The 23,513-nt window shown below is 37.7% G+C and overlaps 2 protein-coding genes and 1 long non-coding RNA gene across 4 annotated transcripts; 1 reads left to right on the forward strand and 2 right to left on the reverse strand.

Annotated features, from left to right (window-relative positions):
* The first annotated feature begins 595 nt into the window (after positions 1–595).
* LOC121245541 lies at positions 596–1,751 on the forward strand. The gene is made up of 2 exons (XR_005936824.1): positions 596–654; positions 1,526–1,751. It is a non-coding gene; the product is annotated as an uncharacterized LOC121245541 (long non-coding RNA).
* A 9,737-nt stretch (positions 1,752–11,488) lies between these two features.
* On the reverse strand, positions 11,489–12,085 carry LOC121245540 (uncharacterized mitochondrial protein AtMg00310-like). Its single transcript, XM_041143577.1, has one exon. The coding sequence runs from the start codon at positions 12,083–12,085 to the stop codon at positions 11,489–11,491; it is 597 nt and encodes a 198-aa protein (XP_040999511.1).
* Positions 12,086–17,621: 5,536 nt separating this feature from the next.
* Positions 17,622–21,322, reverse strand: LOC121245539 (leucine-rich repeat receptor-like serine/threonine-protein kinase BAM1). Of its 2 annotated transcripts, XM_041143576.1 has the most exons (4): positions 20,564–21,322; positions 19,435–20,195; positions 18,008–19,380; positions 17,622–17,894 (listed from the first exon to the last, which is right to left on the reverse strand). In XM_041143576.1, exons 1-3 carry the CDS (start codon positions 21,243–21,245, stop codon positions 18,046–18,048), a joined length of 2,778 nt encoding a protein of 925 aa, XP_040999510.1. In that variant the 5' UTR covers positions 21,246–21,322; the 3' UTR covers positions 17,622–17,894; positions 18,008–18,045. The 2 variants fall into 2 exon arrangements, with proteins under 2 accessions (XP_040999510.1, XP_040999509.1); XM_041143575.1 differs by lacking the exon at positions 17,622–17,894 and having other exon boundaries at positions 17,901–19,380.
* Between the last annotated feature and the right edge of the window lie 2,191 nt (positions 21,323–23,513).

The raw sequence follows: 23,513 nt of genomic DNA on the forward strand, positions 1-23,513 counted from the left end.
GTTGTGCCGGGCTGAATCCGAGGAGTAAGGAGATCGGTTGGATTGGATGATGGAGTTGTTTGTGTGAGATTGGTTTATGCTATGAAATTTGTTGGCTGTTTCGGATTTAAATATTGGTGTTTTGAGTTTGACGTTGGTCATGATGAATATTGATGATTTTTAGGAGGTGATGATATATTTCATGGATTATTGGTTTGGTGTTTTGGAAATGTTTAGAAGGGTTTGTTGGGGCCTTTTAACATTTAGAAGTGTTGAGATATTTTTTCTTCCTGTTGTGGAGTTGTGAACGGAGAGAAAGTAGTGTGTAGTGTCGTCCTGGTTAAATTGTTGACGATTGCTTGGGACTATGAGCTGCTGAAATAAGTGTGAGTTAGTGATAATCGGAGTTGACATTGGTTTTGATGCTTGTATTGGACAATACTGAGATTGGTATAGAATATTTTTGGGTCGAAGTGTGGGCTATCCAGATTGTTATTTGGTTGTTTGAGTTAGATTAAACTTGCTGAATTATGGTCTAGAAATTGGGTCTTAGGTTGTCTAAGACCAATTTTGTGTTGTTGGACTTTAATATCTAGTTTATATTTTTTTTATGAATAGGTGACGAGATGGATAGAGACTGTATTCAAGTCATAGATAATGCACTGCAAGAGTCAGGTAAGCGGGGTTCCTATGCTAGGCCTTACACGAATTATTTGAGACTGAGGTTGATTTTCTGAAAACTTTGCATATTTTTGTGGTGAAATGAGAACTTGGGAAAAACAAAACCAACCTCGGTCGTTTATTTGCATACTCACGAAATCTGTACGAAAAAGAGAAAAATATGTTCTGACATGCATTGTGTGGACATGAGCTAAATTCTGTCATGTGATTTCTGAAATCTGAAAAATGAGCGATATTGAGAATATGAAAAGTTGTGCATTTATTTGAAAAGATGTTCTGGCTTTTGTGTTCAGTGTGTGTAAACTGTCTGATTCTGTTTTGATACTCTGTATTATTTTGATATAACATCTGAAAACCTTTGGCATGGTGTACTGGTTTTTGTATCTGACTCTGTCTATGCTTTGCTCTGCTCTGCTCTGGTCTGTTTGGGTTGGTACCAACTTCTCTGTCTCTGAGTGCACCCACTTTGGAAACAAAGTGGTTTTATTGTGATCTTTCCTGTGTGCACACTCGAGGCTCCGAGAAGAATAAAGGAAAGATTTCACCTCTGTCTCTGCCTGGTTTGGCCACCGGGGTTAGCACAACCCTACCACGGGGGTGAAACATGGTCTCTGCTCTGTTTGATGCTCTGTTTTGATCTGATGATGATACTCAGTTTATGTTATGCAAAGCACTATGGGTTTTACTTGTCTTAAAACCATCGCTCTGTTACTTTTGAAAATATGTTCTGTTCCGCATGATAACTCTAGAAAATATTTTGTTCTGCATGCTCTACTTTGTAAATGCTCATGTTTGCACGCTAGCATATGATTTCTGCTTACTGAGTTGTTGATAACTCACCCCCTATCATTATAATATTTCTCAGATAATGTGGAGAGTTCAAATGAGGACCTGGATTAGATTGCTGTTTGTGTTTAAGCTGAGGGGATGTTGGTAGAAGAAGGACTTTTGGTGTTCTTAGTTTTAATGTCTTTGAGTTTTATTAATATCTTGAGTTTCAGTAAGATTTATGAAATTATTGGTTGGGTTGTTATGACTACCGAGAGATTACGGACTCCTTAGTTTATTTTAGCTGCAGTAATGACTTTGTGAAGTTCTCAAGGTGGTTATTTAGAACTCTTGATATTGAGTTTTGCTATTAAAGATTTTAGTTTTATTTTAGTTGTGTTGGAAAATAAGTTCTTAAGAGACAGGTAGTAAGTCTCCAGACCATCCGGGTTTGGGGCGTTACATTTGGTATCAGAGACAGGTTTGAATTCTATATTATAAAACTTGGAGGTTTAGATTTCAGTGTAGGAACTTGAGGAATTTAAGGATGATCATGTGGATATTTAAGTTTGAGATTCTAAAAAAAAAAAAACAAAACCCTTGTGATTGATTTTGATGGGATTTGAGGATTTAGAGTTTTGCAAATTCTAAGAAATGATTTTTATAACATATCAGGTTTTAGATCTGGTAAGTTTATTCTGTAGGATGCTGGACATGATTTGGAAATGATCTAAGGTTTAGCTTTTGATGTTGACCTAACTTTGACCGAAAGATAGGTTTGAGGTTCTGCTGACTAAAAACATTTGAGTTTTGGATATACGTGGGTTTAGGGAGAAACTTCAGATTTGAGGTGTAGATTTGTATAGAATAAGAACTGATTTTGTGAATATTTAAGGTTTTAAATTTTGCAGACTTTATGATTGAGTTTTGATATTTTGAGGTTTAGAGATTTAGATCCGACAAGCTTACTCTGTGGAGTATAAGAGATAATCTTTTTAAGATTTAAAGTTTAGATTTTTTTGTGGTTTGGTTTTTAAAGATGTACTGCAGTTTAGAGCGATGTTGGGTTTACAATATGAGATGATAGGAGTGACTATACGAGTTGGTTAAAGATATGGCTAAGAATGGGTAAAACCATATGTGCAGTACCAGAAAAGTTTAAAGGTTTAATTTGAAATTATTATTATTATTATTTAAATTGAATTTATTTGGTTTTGTTTGATTTTATTTTATTTGAATTGAAATTATGTTATTTTATTTATTAAGTTTATTTTATTTTGTTCGTTTCATTCAAAACTGAAAAGCGGGTTAAAGATTAAGTTATGGCAGGAATATGGTACGACTGAGAACGCTATTGTTATATTTAGCAGAGTAAGCTTGAACTTTTATCGACTTGGTGTGCATTTATAATATCAAGGTTTGAAAGGAACGGCATAGTCTGGATGATCTATTTGGGGAGTAAGATATTTGAGGTTTTCGATTTCATGGATGTATGACACGAGGCTTTAGAATAGAAGATTGTAAGTTCAACGAACTTTAAGGATAGACTTATGGAACTTTCACCAAAAGTTTAAGGTTTTGCAGACTTTAGGGAATGATTGTTATCATTTAATGTTTTAGATTTTGAAAGCTTCAGGAGTCGATTGTTTTATTATTGGATATAAGTTCATCGATCTTACAAATTTCGGAGAATGATTCTGGTATAATTTAAGGTTTTAGAATTACATATTTGAAGGACTGAATTGAAATAAGATTTAAGTTTTTAATTCTGCAGGCTTAGTGTGCTAACTTGATTTATTTTGGAGACTGATTAGTATGTGACCATTAAGATGGGATTGATTAGAGTCGAGTTATTGATATAGGAATTTTCAAGGAGATTAATTCTTTAGAGATTGAAGGTATTGATCTAGTTTGGATAATGATTCTTATTAGTTCGGGGTTGTAATGGCAGATTTTGGGATTTGATCCATATCAATTTAAGGATGATAGTTGGTGTAGATTCAAGAAGGCATTCTTGGTGATTTTGAGGAAAAAGTGTAATAATTCATGGTTTTGGGAGATCAAACATTTTTCTACCAAAATGGGATAAGAGTTTTCTGGTTAGTAGGTATGGAGCCACCTTGTACTCGATGATGTTGTTTTTATGAGGACGTAAATTTTATGCATGTGGCGAATTATCAGAGTGTGCAGCAGGAGCGTGATTTTTTTGTTGTAATTAGGAGTTCAAATTTTGTGTTGATTTTGAGAAATTAGTCGTGACTTGAATTTTTGAGACGATACTTGTAGTTGGAGACTAATCACTCAGTTGTACCAATTATGTTATTGATGGTTAACTTTGGAAATGACTATTAGGTTATCAAAGGTGGAATACAATGAATATTTGGAAGTTATACCGTAGGAGTCAATTGAGGTTAGTATAGATTATCGAATAGAGCTATTAATCATTGGGATTCCTTGGATGTTGTATTAAGGCTCTTGTGGAAAAATGAGATTTTGGATATCATAGTCACCCTAGGAATACTGGACGTGTTGTGCCACTGGAGGACTAATTCGAGTATGATGGAACTACCAATGGAAATAGACTTGAGAGAACATTACTCATGCTTGTTGGGAGTTGTTGATGGTATGGTCTTTTCGAGCGTGTTTTGGGTTATATCTTCTATCCTCCTTTAGCGTCATGTTTGACCTTACAAATTTCGAGGACGAAATTGTTTTTAAGGGGGAGAGGATGTAACACCCCGTATTTTAGTGTATTTTTAATTGAAAGATTATTTGTTATTAATTTAAAAATTTATTCTCTTATTTTAAAATCGGTTGGATTTTTAGTGGGTTTATTTTTATGTTTTTAATTTTAGTGAAAATTATTCTGAAATGGTTTCTTATAATTGATTATTGTAATACATTTAAATTGTTTTTCATATTAAATTAGCTTATTATTGGGTTTAATTATTTATTTTCATTTTAATCACTGCGTTTGAATTATTTTATTTCTCTTGCTGTTTTAAAATCGTTTCCATTGGATCATTTTTGTGACCCAAGATGTGAGGATTGGATCTCATTTCTTTCCCTACATTTTCTCTTTCCTCTTTTCTTTTCTTCCTTTTTGTTTTTCTTCTTTTCTTTTCTCTTCTTTTTTTTTTCTTTCTTCTTTCTTCCCCTGGCTCTCCCGCGCGCCGCAACCCCCCCTCCCTCTCTCTCTCTGTCCGATCCTCCTTCTCACCCCAGCGCTGCCGTGCGCTGGCGGTGGTCGACACCGCCTGGCTTCCCAGCACCCCCACCCATCGGCGACCTCCCTCTCTGGTTTCCAGCCCCAGCCGCGCCGCCGTTAGCCTCCAAGCACCACATGAAGCCACGGCATTCCTTGCGCCGCTGCGCCGCCATCGCGCCACCTCCGGCCACCATCAATTCACCGCATCATCCTCGACCTCCTAACAACCCAATGGACCCAACCCCACCTCCGATCTGTCACCGATGAAGCCCCACCATCAATATTTCCATTTTGGGTGTTTTTGCACTTCAACCGCCTATTGCGCCGCCACCCACGACCAACCACCACTAGCTTCACCTACATCCCTAAGCCCTACCCTATCAATCTCGGGTCTTCGTTTACACCCGTTCAAAAGTGAGTTTTTGAGACCCACGACCACAGTGCATTTGGCACTGTTTTGTTGCTGCGTTGCCGCTTCTAGCACCTCTGTGATCTTTCAAAAATTATATTATAGCATTGTAAGTATTTTTTGAAAGAACTTTTGATATTTAAATGTATTTCTGTGCTAATTCATATTTACTGTGTTGGTTGTGCCGGGCTAAGTCCGAGGAGTAAGGAGATCGGTTGGATTGGATGATGGAGTTGTTTGTGTGAGATTGGTTTATGCTATGAAATTTGTTGGCTGTTTCGGATTTAAATATTGGTGTTTTGGGTTTGACGTTGGTCATGATGAATATTGATGATTTTTAGGAGGTGATGATATATTTCTTGGATTATTGGTTTGGTGTTTTGGAAATGTTTAGAAGGGTTTGTTGGGGCCTTTTAACATTTAGAAGTGTTGAGATATTTTTTTTTCCTGTTGTGGAGTTGTGAACGGAGAGAAAGTAGTGTGTAGTGTCGTCCTGGTTAAATTGTTGACGATTGCTTGGGACTATGAGCTGCTGAAATAAGTGTGAGTTAGTGATAGTCGGAGTTGACATTGGTTTTGATGCTTGTATTGGACAATACTAAGATTGGTATAAAATATTTTTGGGTCGAAGTGTGGGCTGTCCAGATTGTTATTTGGTTGTTTGAGTTGGATTAAACTTGCTGAATTATGGTCTAGAAATTGGGTCTTAGGTTGTCTAAGACCAATTTTCTGTTGTTGGACTTTAATATTTAGTTTATATTTTTTTTATGAATAGGTGACGAGATGGATAGAGACCGTATTCAAGTCATAGATAATGCACTGCAGGAGTCAGGTAAGCGGGGTTCCTATGCTAGGCCTTACACGAATTATTTGAGACTGAGGTTGATTTTCTGAAAACTTTTCATATTTTTGTGGTGAAATGAGAACTTGGTAAAAACAAAACCAACCTCAGTCGTTTATTTGCATACTCACGAAATCTGTACGAAAAAGAGAAAAATATGTTCTGACATGCATTGTGTAGACATGAGCTAAATTCTGTCATGTGATTTCTGAAATCTGAAAAATGAGCGATATTGAGAATATGAAAAGTTGTGCATTTATTTGAAAAGATGTTCTAGCTTTTGTATTCAGTGTGTGTAAACTGTCTGATTCTGTTTTGATACTCTGTATTATTTTGATATAACATCTGAAAACCTTTGGCATGGTGTACTGGTTTTCGTATCTGACTCTGTCTCTGCTTTGCTCTGCTCTGCTCTGTTATGCTCTGCTCTGTTTGGGTTGGTACCAACTTCTCTATCTCTGAGTGCACCCACTTTGGAAACAAAGTGATTTTATTGTGGTCTTTCCTGTGTGCACACTCGGGGCTCCGAGAAGAATAAAGGAATGATTTCACCTCTGTCTCTGCCTGGTTTGGCCACCGGGGTTAGCACAACCTTACCACGGGGGTGAAACATGGTCTCTGCTCTGTTTGATGCTCTGTTTTGATCTGATGATGATACTCAGTTTATGTTATGCCAAAGCACTATGGGTTTTACTTGTCTTAAAACCATTGCTCTGTTACTTTTGAAAATATGTTCTGTTTCGCATGATAACTCTGGAAAATATTTTGTTCTGCATGCTCTACTTTGTAAATGCTCATGTTTGCACGCTAGCATATGATTTCTGCTTACTGAGTTGTTGATAACTCACCCCCTATCATTATAATATTTCTCAGATGATGTGGAGAGTTCAAATGAGGACCTGGATTAGATTGCTGTTTGTGTTTAAGCTGAGGAGATGTTGGTAGAAGAAGAACTTTTGGTGTTCTTAGTTTTAATGTCTTTGAGTTTTATTAATATCTTGAGTTTCAGTAAGATTTATGAAATTATTGGTTGGGTTGTTATGACTACCGAGAGATTACGGACTCCTTAGTTTATTTTAGCTGCAGTAATGACTTTGTGAAGTTTTCAAGGTGGTTATTTAGAACTCTTGATATTGAGTTTTGCTATTAAAGATTTTAGTTTTATTTTAGTTGTGTTGGAAAATAAGTTCTTAAGAGACAGGTAGTAAGTCTCCAGACCATCCGGGTTTGGGGCGTTACATAAGTGATCTGAGGAACTGGATACCCCATGAAATACAGCAACCTTTTCAAACATATGACACCAAGCTAGATTCCCCAAAAATATGTCCAATCGTTCAGAAACTAGTGTTGAGTCTTCCCTCTTGTTATACCATGTGTATCTTGGGCCACTAAACCCAAGTTCCTTCAAATTGCAGTAAGATAATAACAGGTAGAAGTCCACCATTTGTTGGCAGGTCTATTCCTCCCTCCCCATTTTTCTCCCTGAGCTAGGATCCTATTAATGTCACCAAAGACAAGCCAAGGATCTGAGGGGGCACTAGGTAATCTTCTTATAAGATTCCAAGTTTACATTCTTCTTGAGGCTTTTGGTTGGCCATAAATACCAGTTAGGAACCATTGTTTTGCATCTTCATCTACAAGAGCATCAATATGAGAAGAAGAGTAACTAATCACTTCTAACTTTACATCATTTTTCCATAAAAGAGACAATCCACCACTACTACCTGAGGCATCGACAGTTAAGCAATTAGCATACTTTAATTTCACTCTACATAGTTTCATTTTAGTAGCTCTAAATTTGAAGAAACAAAACTTCGGGATCTTCTCTCCTAGTCAAATCAGCAAGAGTTCGAATACCACGAGAGTTCCCAAGCCCTCAGATATTCCAGCTTAGGATCCTCATGGGGCTTGGTGGGGCTGAATAACAGCCACCACCGAATCAACATGATTAATACCAGATACTTCCTTATCCAAATTCCCCCTATTTTTCAATCTTTAAGACACTCTAGTAGCCTCTACACCAGGACTTGGACCAGAAGCCCTTTTAGCACCAATTTGAGAGCCAATCTTTATTTTATCATGCATGCAAGGATGCTTGAGTCTTTTTCATTTACGTGACTCAGTTACTTGAGACTTGAATTTATCTAAAGCTTTTTCAGACCCACCAACTTTATTAACAAAACCAGCTTCCTTAGTAATTGGTAACAACCCACCAAATGCAACAAAATCGTCAGAGACCACCATCAAACATGCATCATTCAAAATTCCTTTATTAGCATCAGACATCCTATATAGACCAGAACTTGAATTTTTTTCTTCACCATTAACTGAAGATAACTGCTTCGTGGAACTTACTTGATTAGGATTGGCCTCATAGTTTAACTGCTTTTCTGAACCTGCATGATTTGGATTGGACCCCTGGTGTAACTGCTCTGAAACATACTTAGAACTTAAATGATCCCCAGTAACTTCCATCTGACGGTTACTCTCAGATTCACTAGAGACTTTGTTCCTCAGGATGCACTGATGGACTTTGCTGATCAAGCTTTTGGTCGAAATGACTTAGAGTAGGACTATTATCACCCCTTACACGGAGCTAAGAACTGTAGGGAAATTCAGAAACTTTCAAAGAATTCATAGACTCCTCCCAAACTTCATAGTCACGATGGCTATGTCCAATCAATCCATAGAGATAACATAGAATTGGAAGGCGTTCATACGTTAAATTCACCTAGATAGGCTGAGATGATCCCACACAGACCTTCTTTCCACGTAAAATAGGCTTCGACACGTCCATGCAAACCCTTATACGCATAAACTCACCACAGGACATTTCATCAGGATCTAAATCAATTGCCACAACTTTGCCTATAGCCTTCCCAATGATGTTTCCCATAGTAGCGTTTCGTGCCATGACTGGTAGGTCATGAATACGGACCCAAAACAGTGCCTTAGTAAGATGAATTTGGTGAGTTTGTTTCAATCCGTCCACATCACTTGTTAAAACAAGTTGCTTACCAAAGCTCCAAGGGCCATCACATTTAACACGATCTTTATCTTTCATATCTTCGAATTCAATATTAAACAATGTTGGTTCTAAATCACGAACGGTTCATGCATGGGTAGGGTGCCAAACCTTCTTCATGGTAGACTTAAGCACTTCCTTGTTGAACTGTTTGAAAGTTAACAACTTGAACAACAAACATCTTTCACTCCTAACAAGAACATCCCCCAACGAATGCTCCTCACCCTTCAGAACCTCTTCCTCCTGTTCGGTTAACTACAAGTGCGCACACAATGAATCAAGACTCGGATCCATACTGTGTCAAGTATGCACCGAGAGCAACAAAATAATGTTGAATCAAGATGATTGATGAGATCCTGCACTCGACCGGAGAGAAACCTCTACCCCAGGGAGGAGATTAATTAGCCGCATTTTCTAGCTGTTTGCTTGCCCTTTAGCAAGCAATTCTTGCTTTCCTTTTTTCTTTTTCTTTTTTGAAATTTCGTTCTGGGCCAAATTGGGCTCAGGTTTTAACAGGAAACTTGGTTACCATTTATATGTTTGTGAATAACTAGCACAAATTGTAGTCTATATATAATACGTATAGTACCTTTTTTTTTTTTAAAGAGACCGAGATCACATGTCTACGAGTGACCCCTTCCCAAATTTATTAATAAAACCATCACTTTCGGCGGAGGAATACCATCATTACATAAGAAGCCTAAAAAGAATAATCAACACTGCACATGTCTAAAAATCTCCCCAAAACTTATCTGAAAAAAAATAAGAGAGAACATTTTATTGCCCTCTCAGATATGGTAAAGACATTTTATCCATACGACTCAAACCTTTAAGAAATCTAGGCACATGCAAAAGAGATCTCCAAACACAAGTCGAACCTCGAGCTCCCATTTTAACTAAAAAATTAGCCGGCGCATTTCATTCTCGATAGACATGAGCAATAACAAAAATTAACTAATACGTATAGTATTTGAATTGACTAATTATAATAATAAATGTATTATGTGGGATGGGCAACAAATTGTAAATATCTAAATCTTTTGATCTCTTATATTAAATTTCTTGTGGGAAATTAATTATATTCGTTAATAACTATTTTTAAAGAAAAATTAATCATTACGGAAAAATTAAGTCCAATTATAAATTGATCCCAAGTTGCATTTATTTTCAACGGAAACTATTTGTGGCAATAAAAATTTTGCAAAAAATACTAAAGAGCAGTGTGAAAAACTATTTGTTGCATTTATTTCTTCTCGCCACTAATTACGCAACATTATCTCAAAAAATTGTTGTAAGCCACTCAAATATACAATCCTTCCTGGGAAAAGTGGACGCAAATAACGTATCTCAAAAAGTATATTGCGGCAAAATTAATTCTAGTCACATATACAACATTCATATGCGGTGATAATTTCACCACAAATGTGGGAAACTTCTGCCACAAATACAAAAAGATCACCCTAAACAATTGATAAGTTTTTTTTTTGAGAGAGAAAGGAAACTTCATATTAATAGCTCAAAGGAGAAGGTTGTGAATACAATGAGGATAATCCTCTACATGAAATGAGTCCTCAGATAAGTCTAGAGAACTTTTAGCTAGGCAATGCGCCACTAAATTGGCTTGTCTAGGTACATGACAAACAGACCAAGAAAGGTAAGTGCCAAGTAATTTCTTGATGTCTTGATAAATCAGCCCCACTGTACTCCAGTCTTCAGTTGAACCATTTATGCCATTTACCACTTGCTTTGAATCCCCTTCGAAAATGACATTGTTGAGACCAATCTCAATGCCAAATTGTACTGCGCGCAAGGCAGCAAGTGCTTCTCCCTAAAGTGGATCAGGAAAAGAAGGGCAGGGCTTCTAAGAGTTGCTGTCACAAGGCCAAGCCAATCTCTGATTGACACCCCGATACCCACCCTGCAGTTAACCTTGTCGATGGCTGCATCCCAATTTAATTTGTTATAGTTGGTTGAAGGTTTACACCATTTGGCTGGAGGTAGATTCTGAGGACATATCTTTTACTAGTTCCTTTCTAGCTCATCCAACTCTGTGATGCTAGTGGAGACAAGCTTTAAGACCTGTTGAGGTGAAGCGAATTTGGAATCAAAGATAAACTTGTTCCTTCTGTACCAAAGTTCCTTAGCTGTGAGAGCTAACTTAGTGTGTTCCTCTAGTGGGAGAGTTGATAGAAGCTCTGTAAGCATTTCATAAAAGGGTACCTCCTTAGTCCTACTCTTCTGTAACCTTCTTGAGCTAATGCTCCATACATCCTGGGCTGCTTTGCATGTCCATAGTACATGAGACACGGTTTCAGGATGAGATAAGCATATTGGACACATGGGTGAATAAATGATCTTCCTTTTGTGCAAGTTTACTCTAGTGGGAAGGATTTCCCTAGCTGATCTCCAGTGAAACATTTTGGTTTTGTTAGGCACTTTAAGCTGCCAAAGCAGTTTCCATAGGACCTCATGTTTGGTTGGATCTGAGGCTTGCCCCTTATTGAGATCATTCACAGGGACTTGGAGATGGTATGCTGATTTAACTGAGAAGATCCCATTCTTAGTGCACCTCCACACCTATTTTTCATTACTGTTGCAGGGACTGATATGAATTCTAGAGGTGATAGCAGCCTCCTCAGGGATGAAAACACTTTGAACAAGGAATAGGTTCCAAGAGTGAGAGTCTTGGTCGATGAGAGAGTTGACAGTTGCTTCTGTACTGAGCACCTTGGGAGGAGGCCGAGTCTTGTATGACGTTGGAATAGGCAGCCATCGATCTGACCAAATCTTCACTTTGTTTCCATTACCAATCTTCCATAGAAGTCCCTCATAGAGTAGTGGTCTGGCTGCTGTAATACTTTTCCACACAAAGAAATCACTCCTTCTAACTCTTGCTTCAAAAAAGTCAATTGAAGGGAAGTATTTGGCTTTTAGGACTCGAGAGGCCAAAGATTGGGTGTTGGTGATGAGTCTCCACCCTTGCTTAGCTAACAAAGCTATGTTGAAATCTTCAAAATCTCGAAATCCCAAACCCCCAACTTGTTTGCCCTTTCCAAGCCCCTTCCAATTTAACCAATGCATCTTGGAATTCTTGTTTCCAATCCCCCACCAGAAGAACTGCATCAGTTTATTAATATTCCTCAAGATACCCTTGGGAATTAGAAAAATGCCCATGCAGTATGTTGGTATGGATTGAATGACTGATGTCAGCAAGACTTCCTTACCTGCTAGGGATTGTAGGTTTGTTTTCCAGTTGCTCATTTGAGCTTTGATTCTGTCAAGGATGGGAAAGAAAGCCCTTGACTTACTCTTGCCTATGTAAGAAGGTAAACCCAAATATCTTTTAAAAGGCCCCGGAGGCTTTAATCCCAAACAGTAGACAGGATGAAATTTTGGATCTCTGGCCTTGTACTCTTGCTAAAGAAGATTGAAGACTTCTCAAGATTTAACCTTTGACCCGAAGCTGATTCGTATGAAGAGAGGATGTTATGTAATCTGTCCCATTCCTGCAGCTGTGCTTTACAAAAAACTAGGCTATCATCTACAAAAAAGAGATGATTAATAGACAAAGAGCCACTAGTGATAGGGAATCCAGAGATTAGGCCCTTCTGTTCAAATTGATTCAATGCAAAAGTGAGAACTTCTGAGCATTGAATAAACAAATAGGGTGATAGGGGGTTTCCTTGACGTATACCCCCTGAAAGGCATGAAGGGTGTATTGAGGTGAACCATTTAGTAAGTATTGAATAAAGATACAGTCGCTAGTACACCTGCATAATTAAACATCAATCCACTCCTTAACAAAAACCCATTTGTTGATGCACAAGCTGCACAAAAGACCACCCTAGTCTATCATAGGCTTTGCTCATATCTAGCTTGAGGGCCCAATAAATCCGTCTTTGTGATTCTTCCTTTTGTTCTGGCATTGAGTGCATTAGTTCATATATGCCACTTATGGTCGTTCTCAGAGATCATCCTTCCCTGGAACAAAAGCACTTTGGGCGTCTGAGATTATTAGAGGTTAGAATAGGTTTTTTAGATTGATTTGCAATAACCTTTGCAATGATTTTTGTAGAAAAACATTACAAAGGCTTATGTGCCTATAATCTGTGACAAATGAAGGGGATTTCTTTCTTGGGATGAGAGTGATAAAAGTATGGTTGATACCTTGGAAGCCTGACTTGGTTTTGAGGAATTCTAGAACAGTAGCTACCACATCATCACCAACGATATGCCAATGATTTTGGAAGAAAATAGCAGGGAAACCATCTGGTCCCGGGGTGTAACACCCCGCATTTTAGTGTATTTTTACTAAAGGATTATTTTTATTTATTTAAAAATTTATTCTCTTATTTTAAAATTGGTTGGATTTTAATGAGTTTATTTCTATGATTTTAATTTGGTGAAAATTATTTTTATGTGCTTTCTTAATATTATTTATTGTTATGCATTTAAATTGCTTTTAATATTTATTTAATTACTGTGAGATTTAATTATTTCAATTTGACTTTACCATTACGTTTAAATTATTTTATTTAACTTGAGGTTTGAAATCATTTCCGTTGGATCATTTTTGTGAACCAAGTTATGAGGATTAGACCTCATTTCTTTCTCCGCATTTTCTCTTTCCTCTTTTCTTTTTTTTTTTTTTCCTTTTTCTTTTCCTCCTTTCTTTTCTTTCTTTCCTGGCTTTCTCCCGCGCGACGTCCAGCTCCCTCACTCTCTCTCCGTCCGTTCTTCCTCTCCCCCATTCCGCTTAATCTAAACATCCCGAACTCAATGACTAGTTGTGGGTGTTCCCATTTACAAGTGACCCGGTGGTTGCACGGGTGGATTCTGGCAATTATCTATTGCTTTGAAAAGTAACAATTACAATTCTGAACCTATGCTACATTCATGCAGTTGAAACAAGAACTGGGAGGGATTGATGACCAAGGCCGGGTGGCCGAAGGGGCAATGGGTGAGAGAGAGGGTTGAAGGGGTTGAGAGTGATTAGGCTTGAGAGGGACAAGGAGGGGTGGTTAGTGGCGACAAAGGTGGTGCTGGTGGGCTAGAGTCATGATAGTGACTCATATAGGGGGAAGAGAGAGCACTACAGTTCTCACAGAGAGGGGAAGAAAATGGGAAGGTGAGAGAGAGACGGAGGAGCTCAGGTGACGAAAGGTGGCAGACGATGATGACGGTGCTCATAGAGGAGCCAAAATAGCGAGGGTGAAAGGGAGAGAAAATAGAGCATAAGAAAGGAATGAGGGAGAACCGAGGAAGACGGTTTGCGGTGATTCTTGGCATGCGATGGTGCAAGGAAAACAAAGAAAAAAAATGAGATACAAAAGAAAAGAGAGAGGACTGCAATCAAGGAAAGAAATGGAAGGAGATGGGCTTACTGGCGTGCGAGTGGTAGTGGGTCGCCAAATAGAGCACAAACAAAGGCCACCGATCTAAAACAAAGAACAAGATAGGCATCAAAGGGATGGGGAAGGTGGTGTTCAATGAAGGAGAGAGACAGAGGAAAATCTGACCGCAGCAGATTTTGGGTGGTTTTTAAAGTGAAGGGTGGCAAGGAAGGTGCTGCTGGAGGTGGAACTAGGCTATGGTAGTGGGCCTCGATTCAAGTTGATGCGGATAACTGTTCCATGGTGGCAGTATCTGGGTTTGCCGTGCACGGCGGTGAGAGATATTAGCCACTTGCCTCAAGGTAGGTAGATAACGGTAGATCTAGGCAGAGGAGCATGTGTTTGATCTATTTTTCAGCTTGTAGAACAATAACGTGGTCAACCATGGACGATGCTGCTCGCGGTGGTTGGGTTGTAGATAAGTGATCCCTTGTGACCTAGTGTTGCTGCCGGTTAATGTGGATCACTATGCCAGTTTTAAGAAGTAGAGAGAGAGAGAGAGAAGGTGCATGTAGGGAGGTCACTGGTTGTAAGGAGGGAGATAGGGGTGCGGCGTTGGAAGGGAGAGAGGGAGAATGAGGAAAGAAGAGAAAAGAGAGGGAGGGGTGCAGCGCATTTTCATGCCCCCCCCCCCCAGTACAAATTGGCACCGTTTTAAGGCCCTAATTTTTTTTTTTTTTTTGTGGTCTAGGCTTCTACACTGACCAAGACTTCACACACACACAAACAACAACAAAAAGAAAGAACTGGGTTTCATAGTAACGGTTAGGTAACGATTAAATAAAAAACTTAAAAATTTGAAATTGAAAAGTATTTTGTGTTTGAGTGATGTTGGGAAAGAACGTTTTGAATATCTTTGAGATGAGTCTCATCTCATCTTAGTGCCCAAACATAGCCTAAGTGTAAGTATGGTTTTGACGCAAAAAAAGAAACAAATATTCACTTGAGAAAACCAAGGGCAGAGAGACAGAAAGGTCTGAGACTCACCAGAAGAGGAACAAGGTGCGATGAAGCCGGTGGCTAACCGATATTAGCGGTAGGGCAGTTACTCAACTTCCTATGGCAAGTTTGATCGAGAAAATGATGGAAAAAAGGAGAAGAGACCGGTGTGGGCTTATTGAGAGGATGGGAAAAGTGAGGGCTATGGTTGGTCGAAGCCAGGGGAGGAGATTAGAGAACGCAGCGGCAATCATAGGAGAAACATGTAGCCATCTTAGGAATATGTATATATACCACATGCCACAGCAGACAAAAAGAAAAGAGCACCACTCGTGGGTTTTTACATGGGTTGTTTGTGGCTGGACTGGGTACGGGGTGCTGAGGATCGGCTTATGGTTGTGGCGGTTGACACTAGCCATAGTCTTAGCATGGTGAACGTGGGATGTGCACGTTGTTGCCGTTTTGATCGTTGATGGTGGTTTTGCTGTCGAGGATGCGAGGAAGGGGCCTATTATAATGATAGTGCTATTGTTTTTGGGAAATTTGTAGAAAAAGGGGAACTTAAAGATGGGAGTAAGCCACGACATTTATGTACATATTCGGTAATAGCTGAAATGTTACAACTTGATAGGCACACCATGCTACTTGAATCGATAAAAGTTACCGATAAAAGTGATCGATTGAATTTTTTATTTTTTATTTTCTTTTACTTAAGAATTAAGGAAGTGGCTATTAGTGAATTGATATATTTTTTTAAAAAATATTTAAAGATATATAAAAAATGATTGAAATAAATGGAATAAAAATGAATTTGCACTTATCGGTCAAATTTTATTAGTTCATCATTGGTCTCAGTAGCATTACCCTATTTATAAATTTATAAGAATCATATTATATATTTAATTATTTTATTCTAACCACATCTGCATTTATTAGTACTCAACTTAGAGCATTGACATTGGATTTTATAAAATATTTAGATCGTAAAAGTTTAAAGAATATTATGGATCAAATTTCATTAGCATTGATTTATGTTCTCTATTGTTTTATATTTGCACTGAGTTTAGAAATAGCATGTATAAGTTTGGTTTGGTTTGGGGAATGTCATATATTTGCACTGAGTTAAGTTTCATTTTTTTATACTGAATGCGGCTTGGATTTTTTTTTTTTTTTGGCTATCAAAAAGAGGATGAATGCCATATTTTTTATGATGGCGCTCATGATTAATTAAGATATTTTTTTAAGTTGGGAATGTGTATGTATTAGACAGGAATGTCTGTGCATTTACATTATTCCAATAATGATGAACGTGTGTGAATTGCTATTAGAAGATGAAGACATTCCTCACAAAATTGTAGATCATGTGGTCTGTGTTGGATAATTAGGTTGAAAAAAAACAATAGTTAGGAAATAATAAGTTAATTAAAAATTAAATTATTAATTAATATATGGTCAATATAATTACAAAATATGAAAAATATAAAAAAAAAATTATTATTAATGAATTATGTTTAGAATTTGGATCGGAATCTCGTAGATCCAAATCTAATCAAGAAAACCAAGCACGAGTCATGTACATATTGGCGCGATAACCAAGTCAGCATTTAGTGGTACTCAACAAGAGCATTGGCATTAAGTTAGTCAAATATCTTTTCATCTTTAAATTTAATAAATATTATCTATATTTGCTCCATATTGAATTAGCTAAATTGTTTTCATCCAAACTATAAGCTACAGTAAATCCATTCTTATTTTCAAATATGAAAAGAACTATAACAAGTCTAAAAATACTTTTTAAGATTATTATATTATAGATATAATATTTTTATTCATATGAGATTTTACCATCTATATACATATGTGATTATTATATTATAAATTGTTAGATTGTGAAAATAAAAATGAATATGATTTGTCATTGGAGATTATTGAAGATTATGAAAATAAAATAAAAATTAACTAAAAAATATAAATAATAATATTTTATTATTATAGAGAGTGTGATGACTAATCCAATGTAGATTTCAAGTTTTGAATGATTAGCTAAAAGTGAAAAAGTTACATATTAGTCAAAACTTGAAAAATAGGATAACCAATCCTATAGTAATGCTCTTGACATTGACTTTGGTAAAATATTTAGATACTGAAAGTTTATAGATCAAATTTCATTACCAGTGACTTTCGAAAAAGTTAGCAAAAATTTAATAATAATACAAATTTAACTAGCACTGTTGTACAGCTAAATAATATATTAATATTTTTTTTTCTCTCCCAATAAAGAGATGAATTAATAATAAATTAAGGCAAGAGATAATAATTTAATGGTATAGAGGAAAGCTAGCTAATTCAATACGGAGAGTACTACGTATAGGTTATGCAAACCAGAAACAGTAGTGGTTTCACATATTTTGCTAAATTTGACTAAATTCTTACATAAAGTAATGCCAATACTATTAGAAATACATATACAAATGTAATTTCTCATATTACTTTCTACCCCACAAGTTAACCATCTAATTATGGCTTCATTCCCATGACGATCGAGGCCATATTGCTTCCTCATATATCTTATTTTAGTACGTAGTACTTCTCAATTAGGACTTCCCAGAACAACTTTGCAATGATCTATCCATGAGTTCAAGTTGTGTAGCCTGCCATGCATGTAGGAGATCATGCCTTATGAATTTCAACAATATTGCTAATTTATAATACATCACTTCGGACAACATTTAATTGCATACCAAAAAATCAGTTGGAGACATACCTGACATCATTGACTAGCATTGCTCCTTGTATCTATCACTAATCCCTCCTACCTTGATTCCTTCGTGCTTGTCGTCCTTGATTCCTGTGTGCTCGCCTTCGATGATTCTCTATTCTTATGTATGCCCGAGGGAACATCTTAAAAACAATGTCATCGACATGTTTATAGTAGCGTTTCCTCCACCTCTTCCAAAATATAAGAGGTCCAATATAAATCCCAAAGCCGAAAACAAATCCCAATTCAGCACTTAAGAAGTCCCAATCAATTGAATTCCCAGAATACGAATGAGGTTCTTCAGATGGAGGAGGTGACGGTCCCAATTCTTCATGTATGCATTTTTCTTTCATAGGAAAGTCACATAATCGTATATTTCCTTCAAATGAACTTTCTGTAAATGTAGTAAATTGCTTGATCTGTGGAATCTTTCCCACCAATTGATTGAAGGAAAGGTTAAGGGTTGACAGGAAAATAAGACCGTCTGCAAGTTGGAGAGGAATCTCTCCAATGAGTTTGTTGCTCGACAAGTCTAGTGACTCAAGCTGACTCAACTTTCCTAAAGCTTGTGGGATTTTACCTGTAAAAGCATTGTGAGATAAGTTGAGGGCATATAGGGCTTTGAATTCTCCTATTTCTGCAGGTATATGTCCATCAAAACTGTTGCACGACAGGTCAAGTGAGGTGTAGATAGTTAGGACCTTCTCCAACTCCAATTCTTGATCTTTTAATGTAACTCTTACTGTCATTTGATAGCCGTCATAGAGATTTGCCCCTATATCTTCGGGATCTCCAGTCTTATTTTCAGTTTCAATCATTGCCTTCCAGCTAGAAAAGTAACGTATTGGAAACTTACCAACAAAATGGTTTGAGGCCAAGTCTAAAATTTGAAGGTTGGACCACGTGGAATTAGCGCCTAGACAATTAATAGATCCATAAAATTGGTTAGATCGCAAAATAAGGACTCTCAATGTGTATATGTTCTTCAAATAACATGGGAAGGTATCCTGAATGTGGTTGTTGCTGACGTCCAAAACCTCCAACGTTGTATTGCACTTGGCCAGGGATTTTGGTAGCTCTCCTTCTAGTCGATTTCCATTCATAAGCAAAGCTTGTAAATTACAATTGTCTGGAAAGGAATCAGGAATTACGCCAATAAGATTGTTTCCCCCTAAATCCATTACCGTTAGTCTTGTACTCTTTTCAATTAAGCATTGGGGAATCGTGCCAGTCAAGTGATTATGGGACAAATCTAGAGCACGAAGATCGGCATTGTTGCACAGTGACGTAGGAATTGACCCGTCAAATTTATTCCTAGATAAGAAAACAGAGGTGGCAGGCAGACGAGTGTAAGCGGACGGTGGGAGAGTTGAACTTACGCTCTGCCGGACTCCAAATTCCTGCGGGAGAGTTGATCTTACGCTCTGCCGGACTCCAAATTCCAGTGGGAGAGTTGAAAGCTGCCCTTGGAGCTGGTTGGAGTGAAGGTCTAAGGTGCTCAACGAGGATCGGGAAGTGTTGGGAGAATTTAAATTGACATCTAGAGTCTCTAGACAATTATGAGAAAGATTCAAAGCTTTAAGATTGGGAAGTCTCCAGATCCAACTAGGTAGCTCCCCATGAATCTTGTTGTCAGAAATATCTAGTGTAAACAATTTAGAATTGTTTCTCGAGGAAATGGGAAACTTCCCAGTCAAACGGTTATTCTGCAGCGTCACGTGGGTGAGATTGGGCAAACCGAAGAGGTCTCTTGGCATTGAACCGTTGAGAAAGTTGTGCTCCATTCGTATCTCAGACAGCGACTCGCACCTCCCGAGTGAGTCCGGGATTGGACCGACCAATAAATTTTCCTCAGTATTCAGAGTCTCAAGCCGATTCCCAAAACACATATCAGGAGGCAGAGTACCAGTCAGTTTATTCCATGAAAGATAAAGAAGCTGAAGCTTCCCATTCTTTCCCAGCCTCTGAGGAATGATCCCGGTAAAGTTGTTCTCCCACAACCTCAACTCCTCCAGTTCCGGCATGTCGCCAATAGACTCAGGAATCTCGCCTGTAAAAACATTATACGACAAGTCCAAGGATTTCAAGCTCACCAAGTTCCCGATCTCCGGTGGTATCTCGCCGGATAAGTTACAGTCTCTGGCTTCGAAAATAACTAGTTCCAATAGGTTCCCGATCTCCGAGGGTATGCCACCTTCATACTTATTTGAGTACCCAATGTAGAGCTCCCTGAGGTTGGTCAAATTTCCTATCTCCTGCGGTATAGGACCTCCGAGTTCGTTATTGGATACGTCCAAGTATTCTAGGAATTTCCATTGCCCGAACTGGGGCGTTATCCGACCTGAGAAATAGTTACCACCTAGATTCAAATGGCGCAAGTTGGGCATTTGGGTGACGGCCAAGGGCAAGTCACCTGTCATGCGGTTGTGAGAGAGATCCAAAGCCTGAAGGTTCTTGAGGAGGGAGAGCTGGGAGGGGAAGCTCTCACTGGATAAGTTAAGACAGCCGTTGGCTTCGAAACGAACTAGTTCCGATAGGTTCCCGATCTCTGGGGTATGCCACCTTCGTACATATTGGTGTACTGTCCAATGTAGAGCTCCCTGAGGTTGGTCAAGTTTCCTATCTCCTGCGGTATAGGACCTTGGAGCATGTTACCGGATACCGCCAAGTATTCCAGGAACTCCCATTGCCCGTACTGGGACGGGATCCCACCCGAGAAGAAGTTACGGCCGAGATGCAAATGGCGTAAGTTGGGCATTTGAGTGACGGCCAAGGGCAAGTCACCGGTCATGTCGTTGTCGTAGAGATCCAAAACCTGAAGGTTCTTGAGGAGGGAGAGCTGGGAGGGGAAGATGCCGTTGAAGCGATTGTCGGAGAGATTGAGGACACGGAGGGCGAAGAGGGAAGAGAGCTCGACGGGGATGGCCCCGGAGAGTTGATTGGAGGCGACGGAGAGGTTGGAGAGGAAACGGAGATGAGCCAGGTCTGGGGAGAGAGTACCAGAGAGACGAAGGTCTGAGAGGTCGAGGATTGTCACGCGACGACGGGAAGGGTGGCATGTAATACCCGACCAGGTGCAGTGGCTAGTGGAGGCGTTCCACGTAGAAAGAGCTGATTGTGGGTCGTGAGTGATGGAGGACTTGATGGAGAGGAGGGCTCTGTATTCCGGGAGGAGATATCTGCCGGAGAGGGTTGGATGGACATGGAGGACGAACATAATCAGAAGCGAAAGGAGGAGTTGCATATTTGTGTTTTTCTTTAATTTCTTGATTTGGTTTAGAGAGGTAATGAAGAAGAGATATGGAGAGGGATTGAGAAAGATGTTTGTAATAAGTTAAGTGTGAAGCCTTATAAAGGCCGTTTCAAAAGAAAAATATAATTGAGACCCACCATGTATATTTATGTCTAGTGGCTGCAAGCTTTTCTGTAGTTTAATAGGAAGAAAATAATCAATGAGATAGTATCTCGGATTCAATGTGTTTATGGAGGGCTCTTTCAAGGAAGACCACATAGGAGCTATTGTGGCCTCTCTTTTCCCTAGAAGTCATGTATAATGACCAATATATAGTTAAGGTTTCTTTAGGTCATTTAGAAACTCCAAATCCACGTAAAATATCGTTCCCCGCAATGTTCGCTTGAGAAGGTTTAAACGACTATCGAACAAACTTTCTTTCCAGCTTTTTGATTGGTTCAATGTCAAGATCCTTTGGCTTAGTAAACTTCGTAATTTGAAGTGCCTTGTGAAATTTATAGAGAATTTAGTTAGCTTTCAAATGCCATTAACATTAAGCTAATCCAATGTCGCGATTTAGGGGTGAGCACCGATCTAATTGGAGTTAGAATTCCGTAAATCAGACTCCAACTTGTCGGATTAGAATTGAATTTGGACTTTTTTTCAACCTTTTTTAAGCTTTCATATTTAACAAATTTTTAAACGAGACTTTTTTGTTGGCTTTTGAATTTGAAGTTTACTAAAAAGATAATAAAAAAATCTTTGAACGCTCAACAAAATACCCCTGTTAATGGTCATTGCACATCAATATTTATAGTAAATCTTTAATTATAAAAAAGAAAAGTTCTAAACATAAATCCTACACTCCTACATTCCACTTAAAAACATGTGATTTTATTCTTTTACTTTTATACTTCATTAAATATGAGGATAAAAAAATAAAATTACATGTTTTTAAGTCGTGTGCAGAGTGTTAGGCTTCTGTGTAGCATAACTCTATAAAAAATATTAACTACTAGTGTCTAGCTTATTTATAACTTATTTGTATATTAGATTTATTTCAAGTTTCTAATTACATGTTATTATATTTAGTAAATTAGTATTATGTGTTATTAATTTATTGTACTAGAATTATTAGTTATTTCTGTATTAGTGTCTAATTTATTTATATTTTAGACTTATACTATAATATCTAATTACATATTTTTATACTAGTGCCTAACTTATTTGTATATTAGACTTATTTCTAATGTCTAATTATATGTTATTATACTTTAATAAATTAGTATTATATGTTATTAACTTATTATAATATACTTATCTCAATATTAGTATCTAACTCATTTCTACACTTAATTTTATATGTTAGTATTTCACACGTCTTCTTTTCTCCGCACTCTCCTTTTGATACTTGTCTGTTTTACTAACTTTGTCATTCTCTACGTTACAACATTTTATTTTATTTTATTTTTAAATCCACAGAGTGGTCTCCCTTTCGTACTTGTCTTTTTGACTAAGTTTGCCTTTCTCTTGGTTACAATTTTTTTTTAAAAAAAAATCCACAAAGTGGTATAAGGGAACGTTATGATCTGATAGCACCCATTAGGACGGAAGCTCACTTTTTTCTTTAATGAAAATAAATATTTAAATATAATATCTAAAGTAATTATGACCCACGCGGATACCTTTCTGCCAAAGTTTTTTCATTAAAGTTGCTTTATTTGTTGGATCTTTAACATTTATTGATTGGACTTTAAAGTTAAAGCTCGATTGAAAAACAAAACGCGATTTGGGGAGAAATCTTTCTAATCTAAAGTAATTCAAAGGGTCAGTTTTGTTGGTTAACATGGAGAGACCTTGTTGCGTTTGCGTTTGTGTTTGCGTTTGCTTTTGGGTACTGAGAATATTCCTATTAGAACTAAATCCGGTCTCACGAATCATTTCGGGTTCATATTCTTTTTATTTGTTAGACTGTAAATTAAAATCATGTCGGATTCATGTTCTTTTTAGAAAGGTTGTTGGGATCGAGGAATCTTCCTATTCTTTCTAGTGACTCCCAAGAGTCAAGATAGGTCTTACAATTCTTTTACTTTTATTGGATCTCATTCCTATTGGAACTAAATCCATGTCTCACATTCAATGGGTCTAGTTCTAACAGAAAACTAAACCCAAGCTTATAAAAACATGTGTAAGTTATCTTAGGTGAACTTCCAACCAAAATTCAATTTACCACCGATTGGGGCTTTCCTTTGTTGAATCTTTAACATTTATTGACTGGAC

This window comes from Juglans microcarpa x Juglans regia, unplaced genomic scaffold (assembly GCF_004785595.1).
Source record: "Juglans microcarpa x Juglans regia isolate MS1-56 unplaced genomic scaffold, Jm3101_v1.0 JmScfU0056, whole genome shotgun sequence".
Taxonomy (NCBI): Eukaryota; Viridiplantae; Streptophyta; class Magnoliopsida; order Fagales; family Juglandaceae; genus Juglans; species Juglans microcarpa x Juglans regia.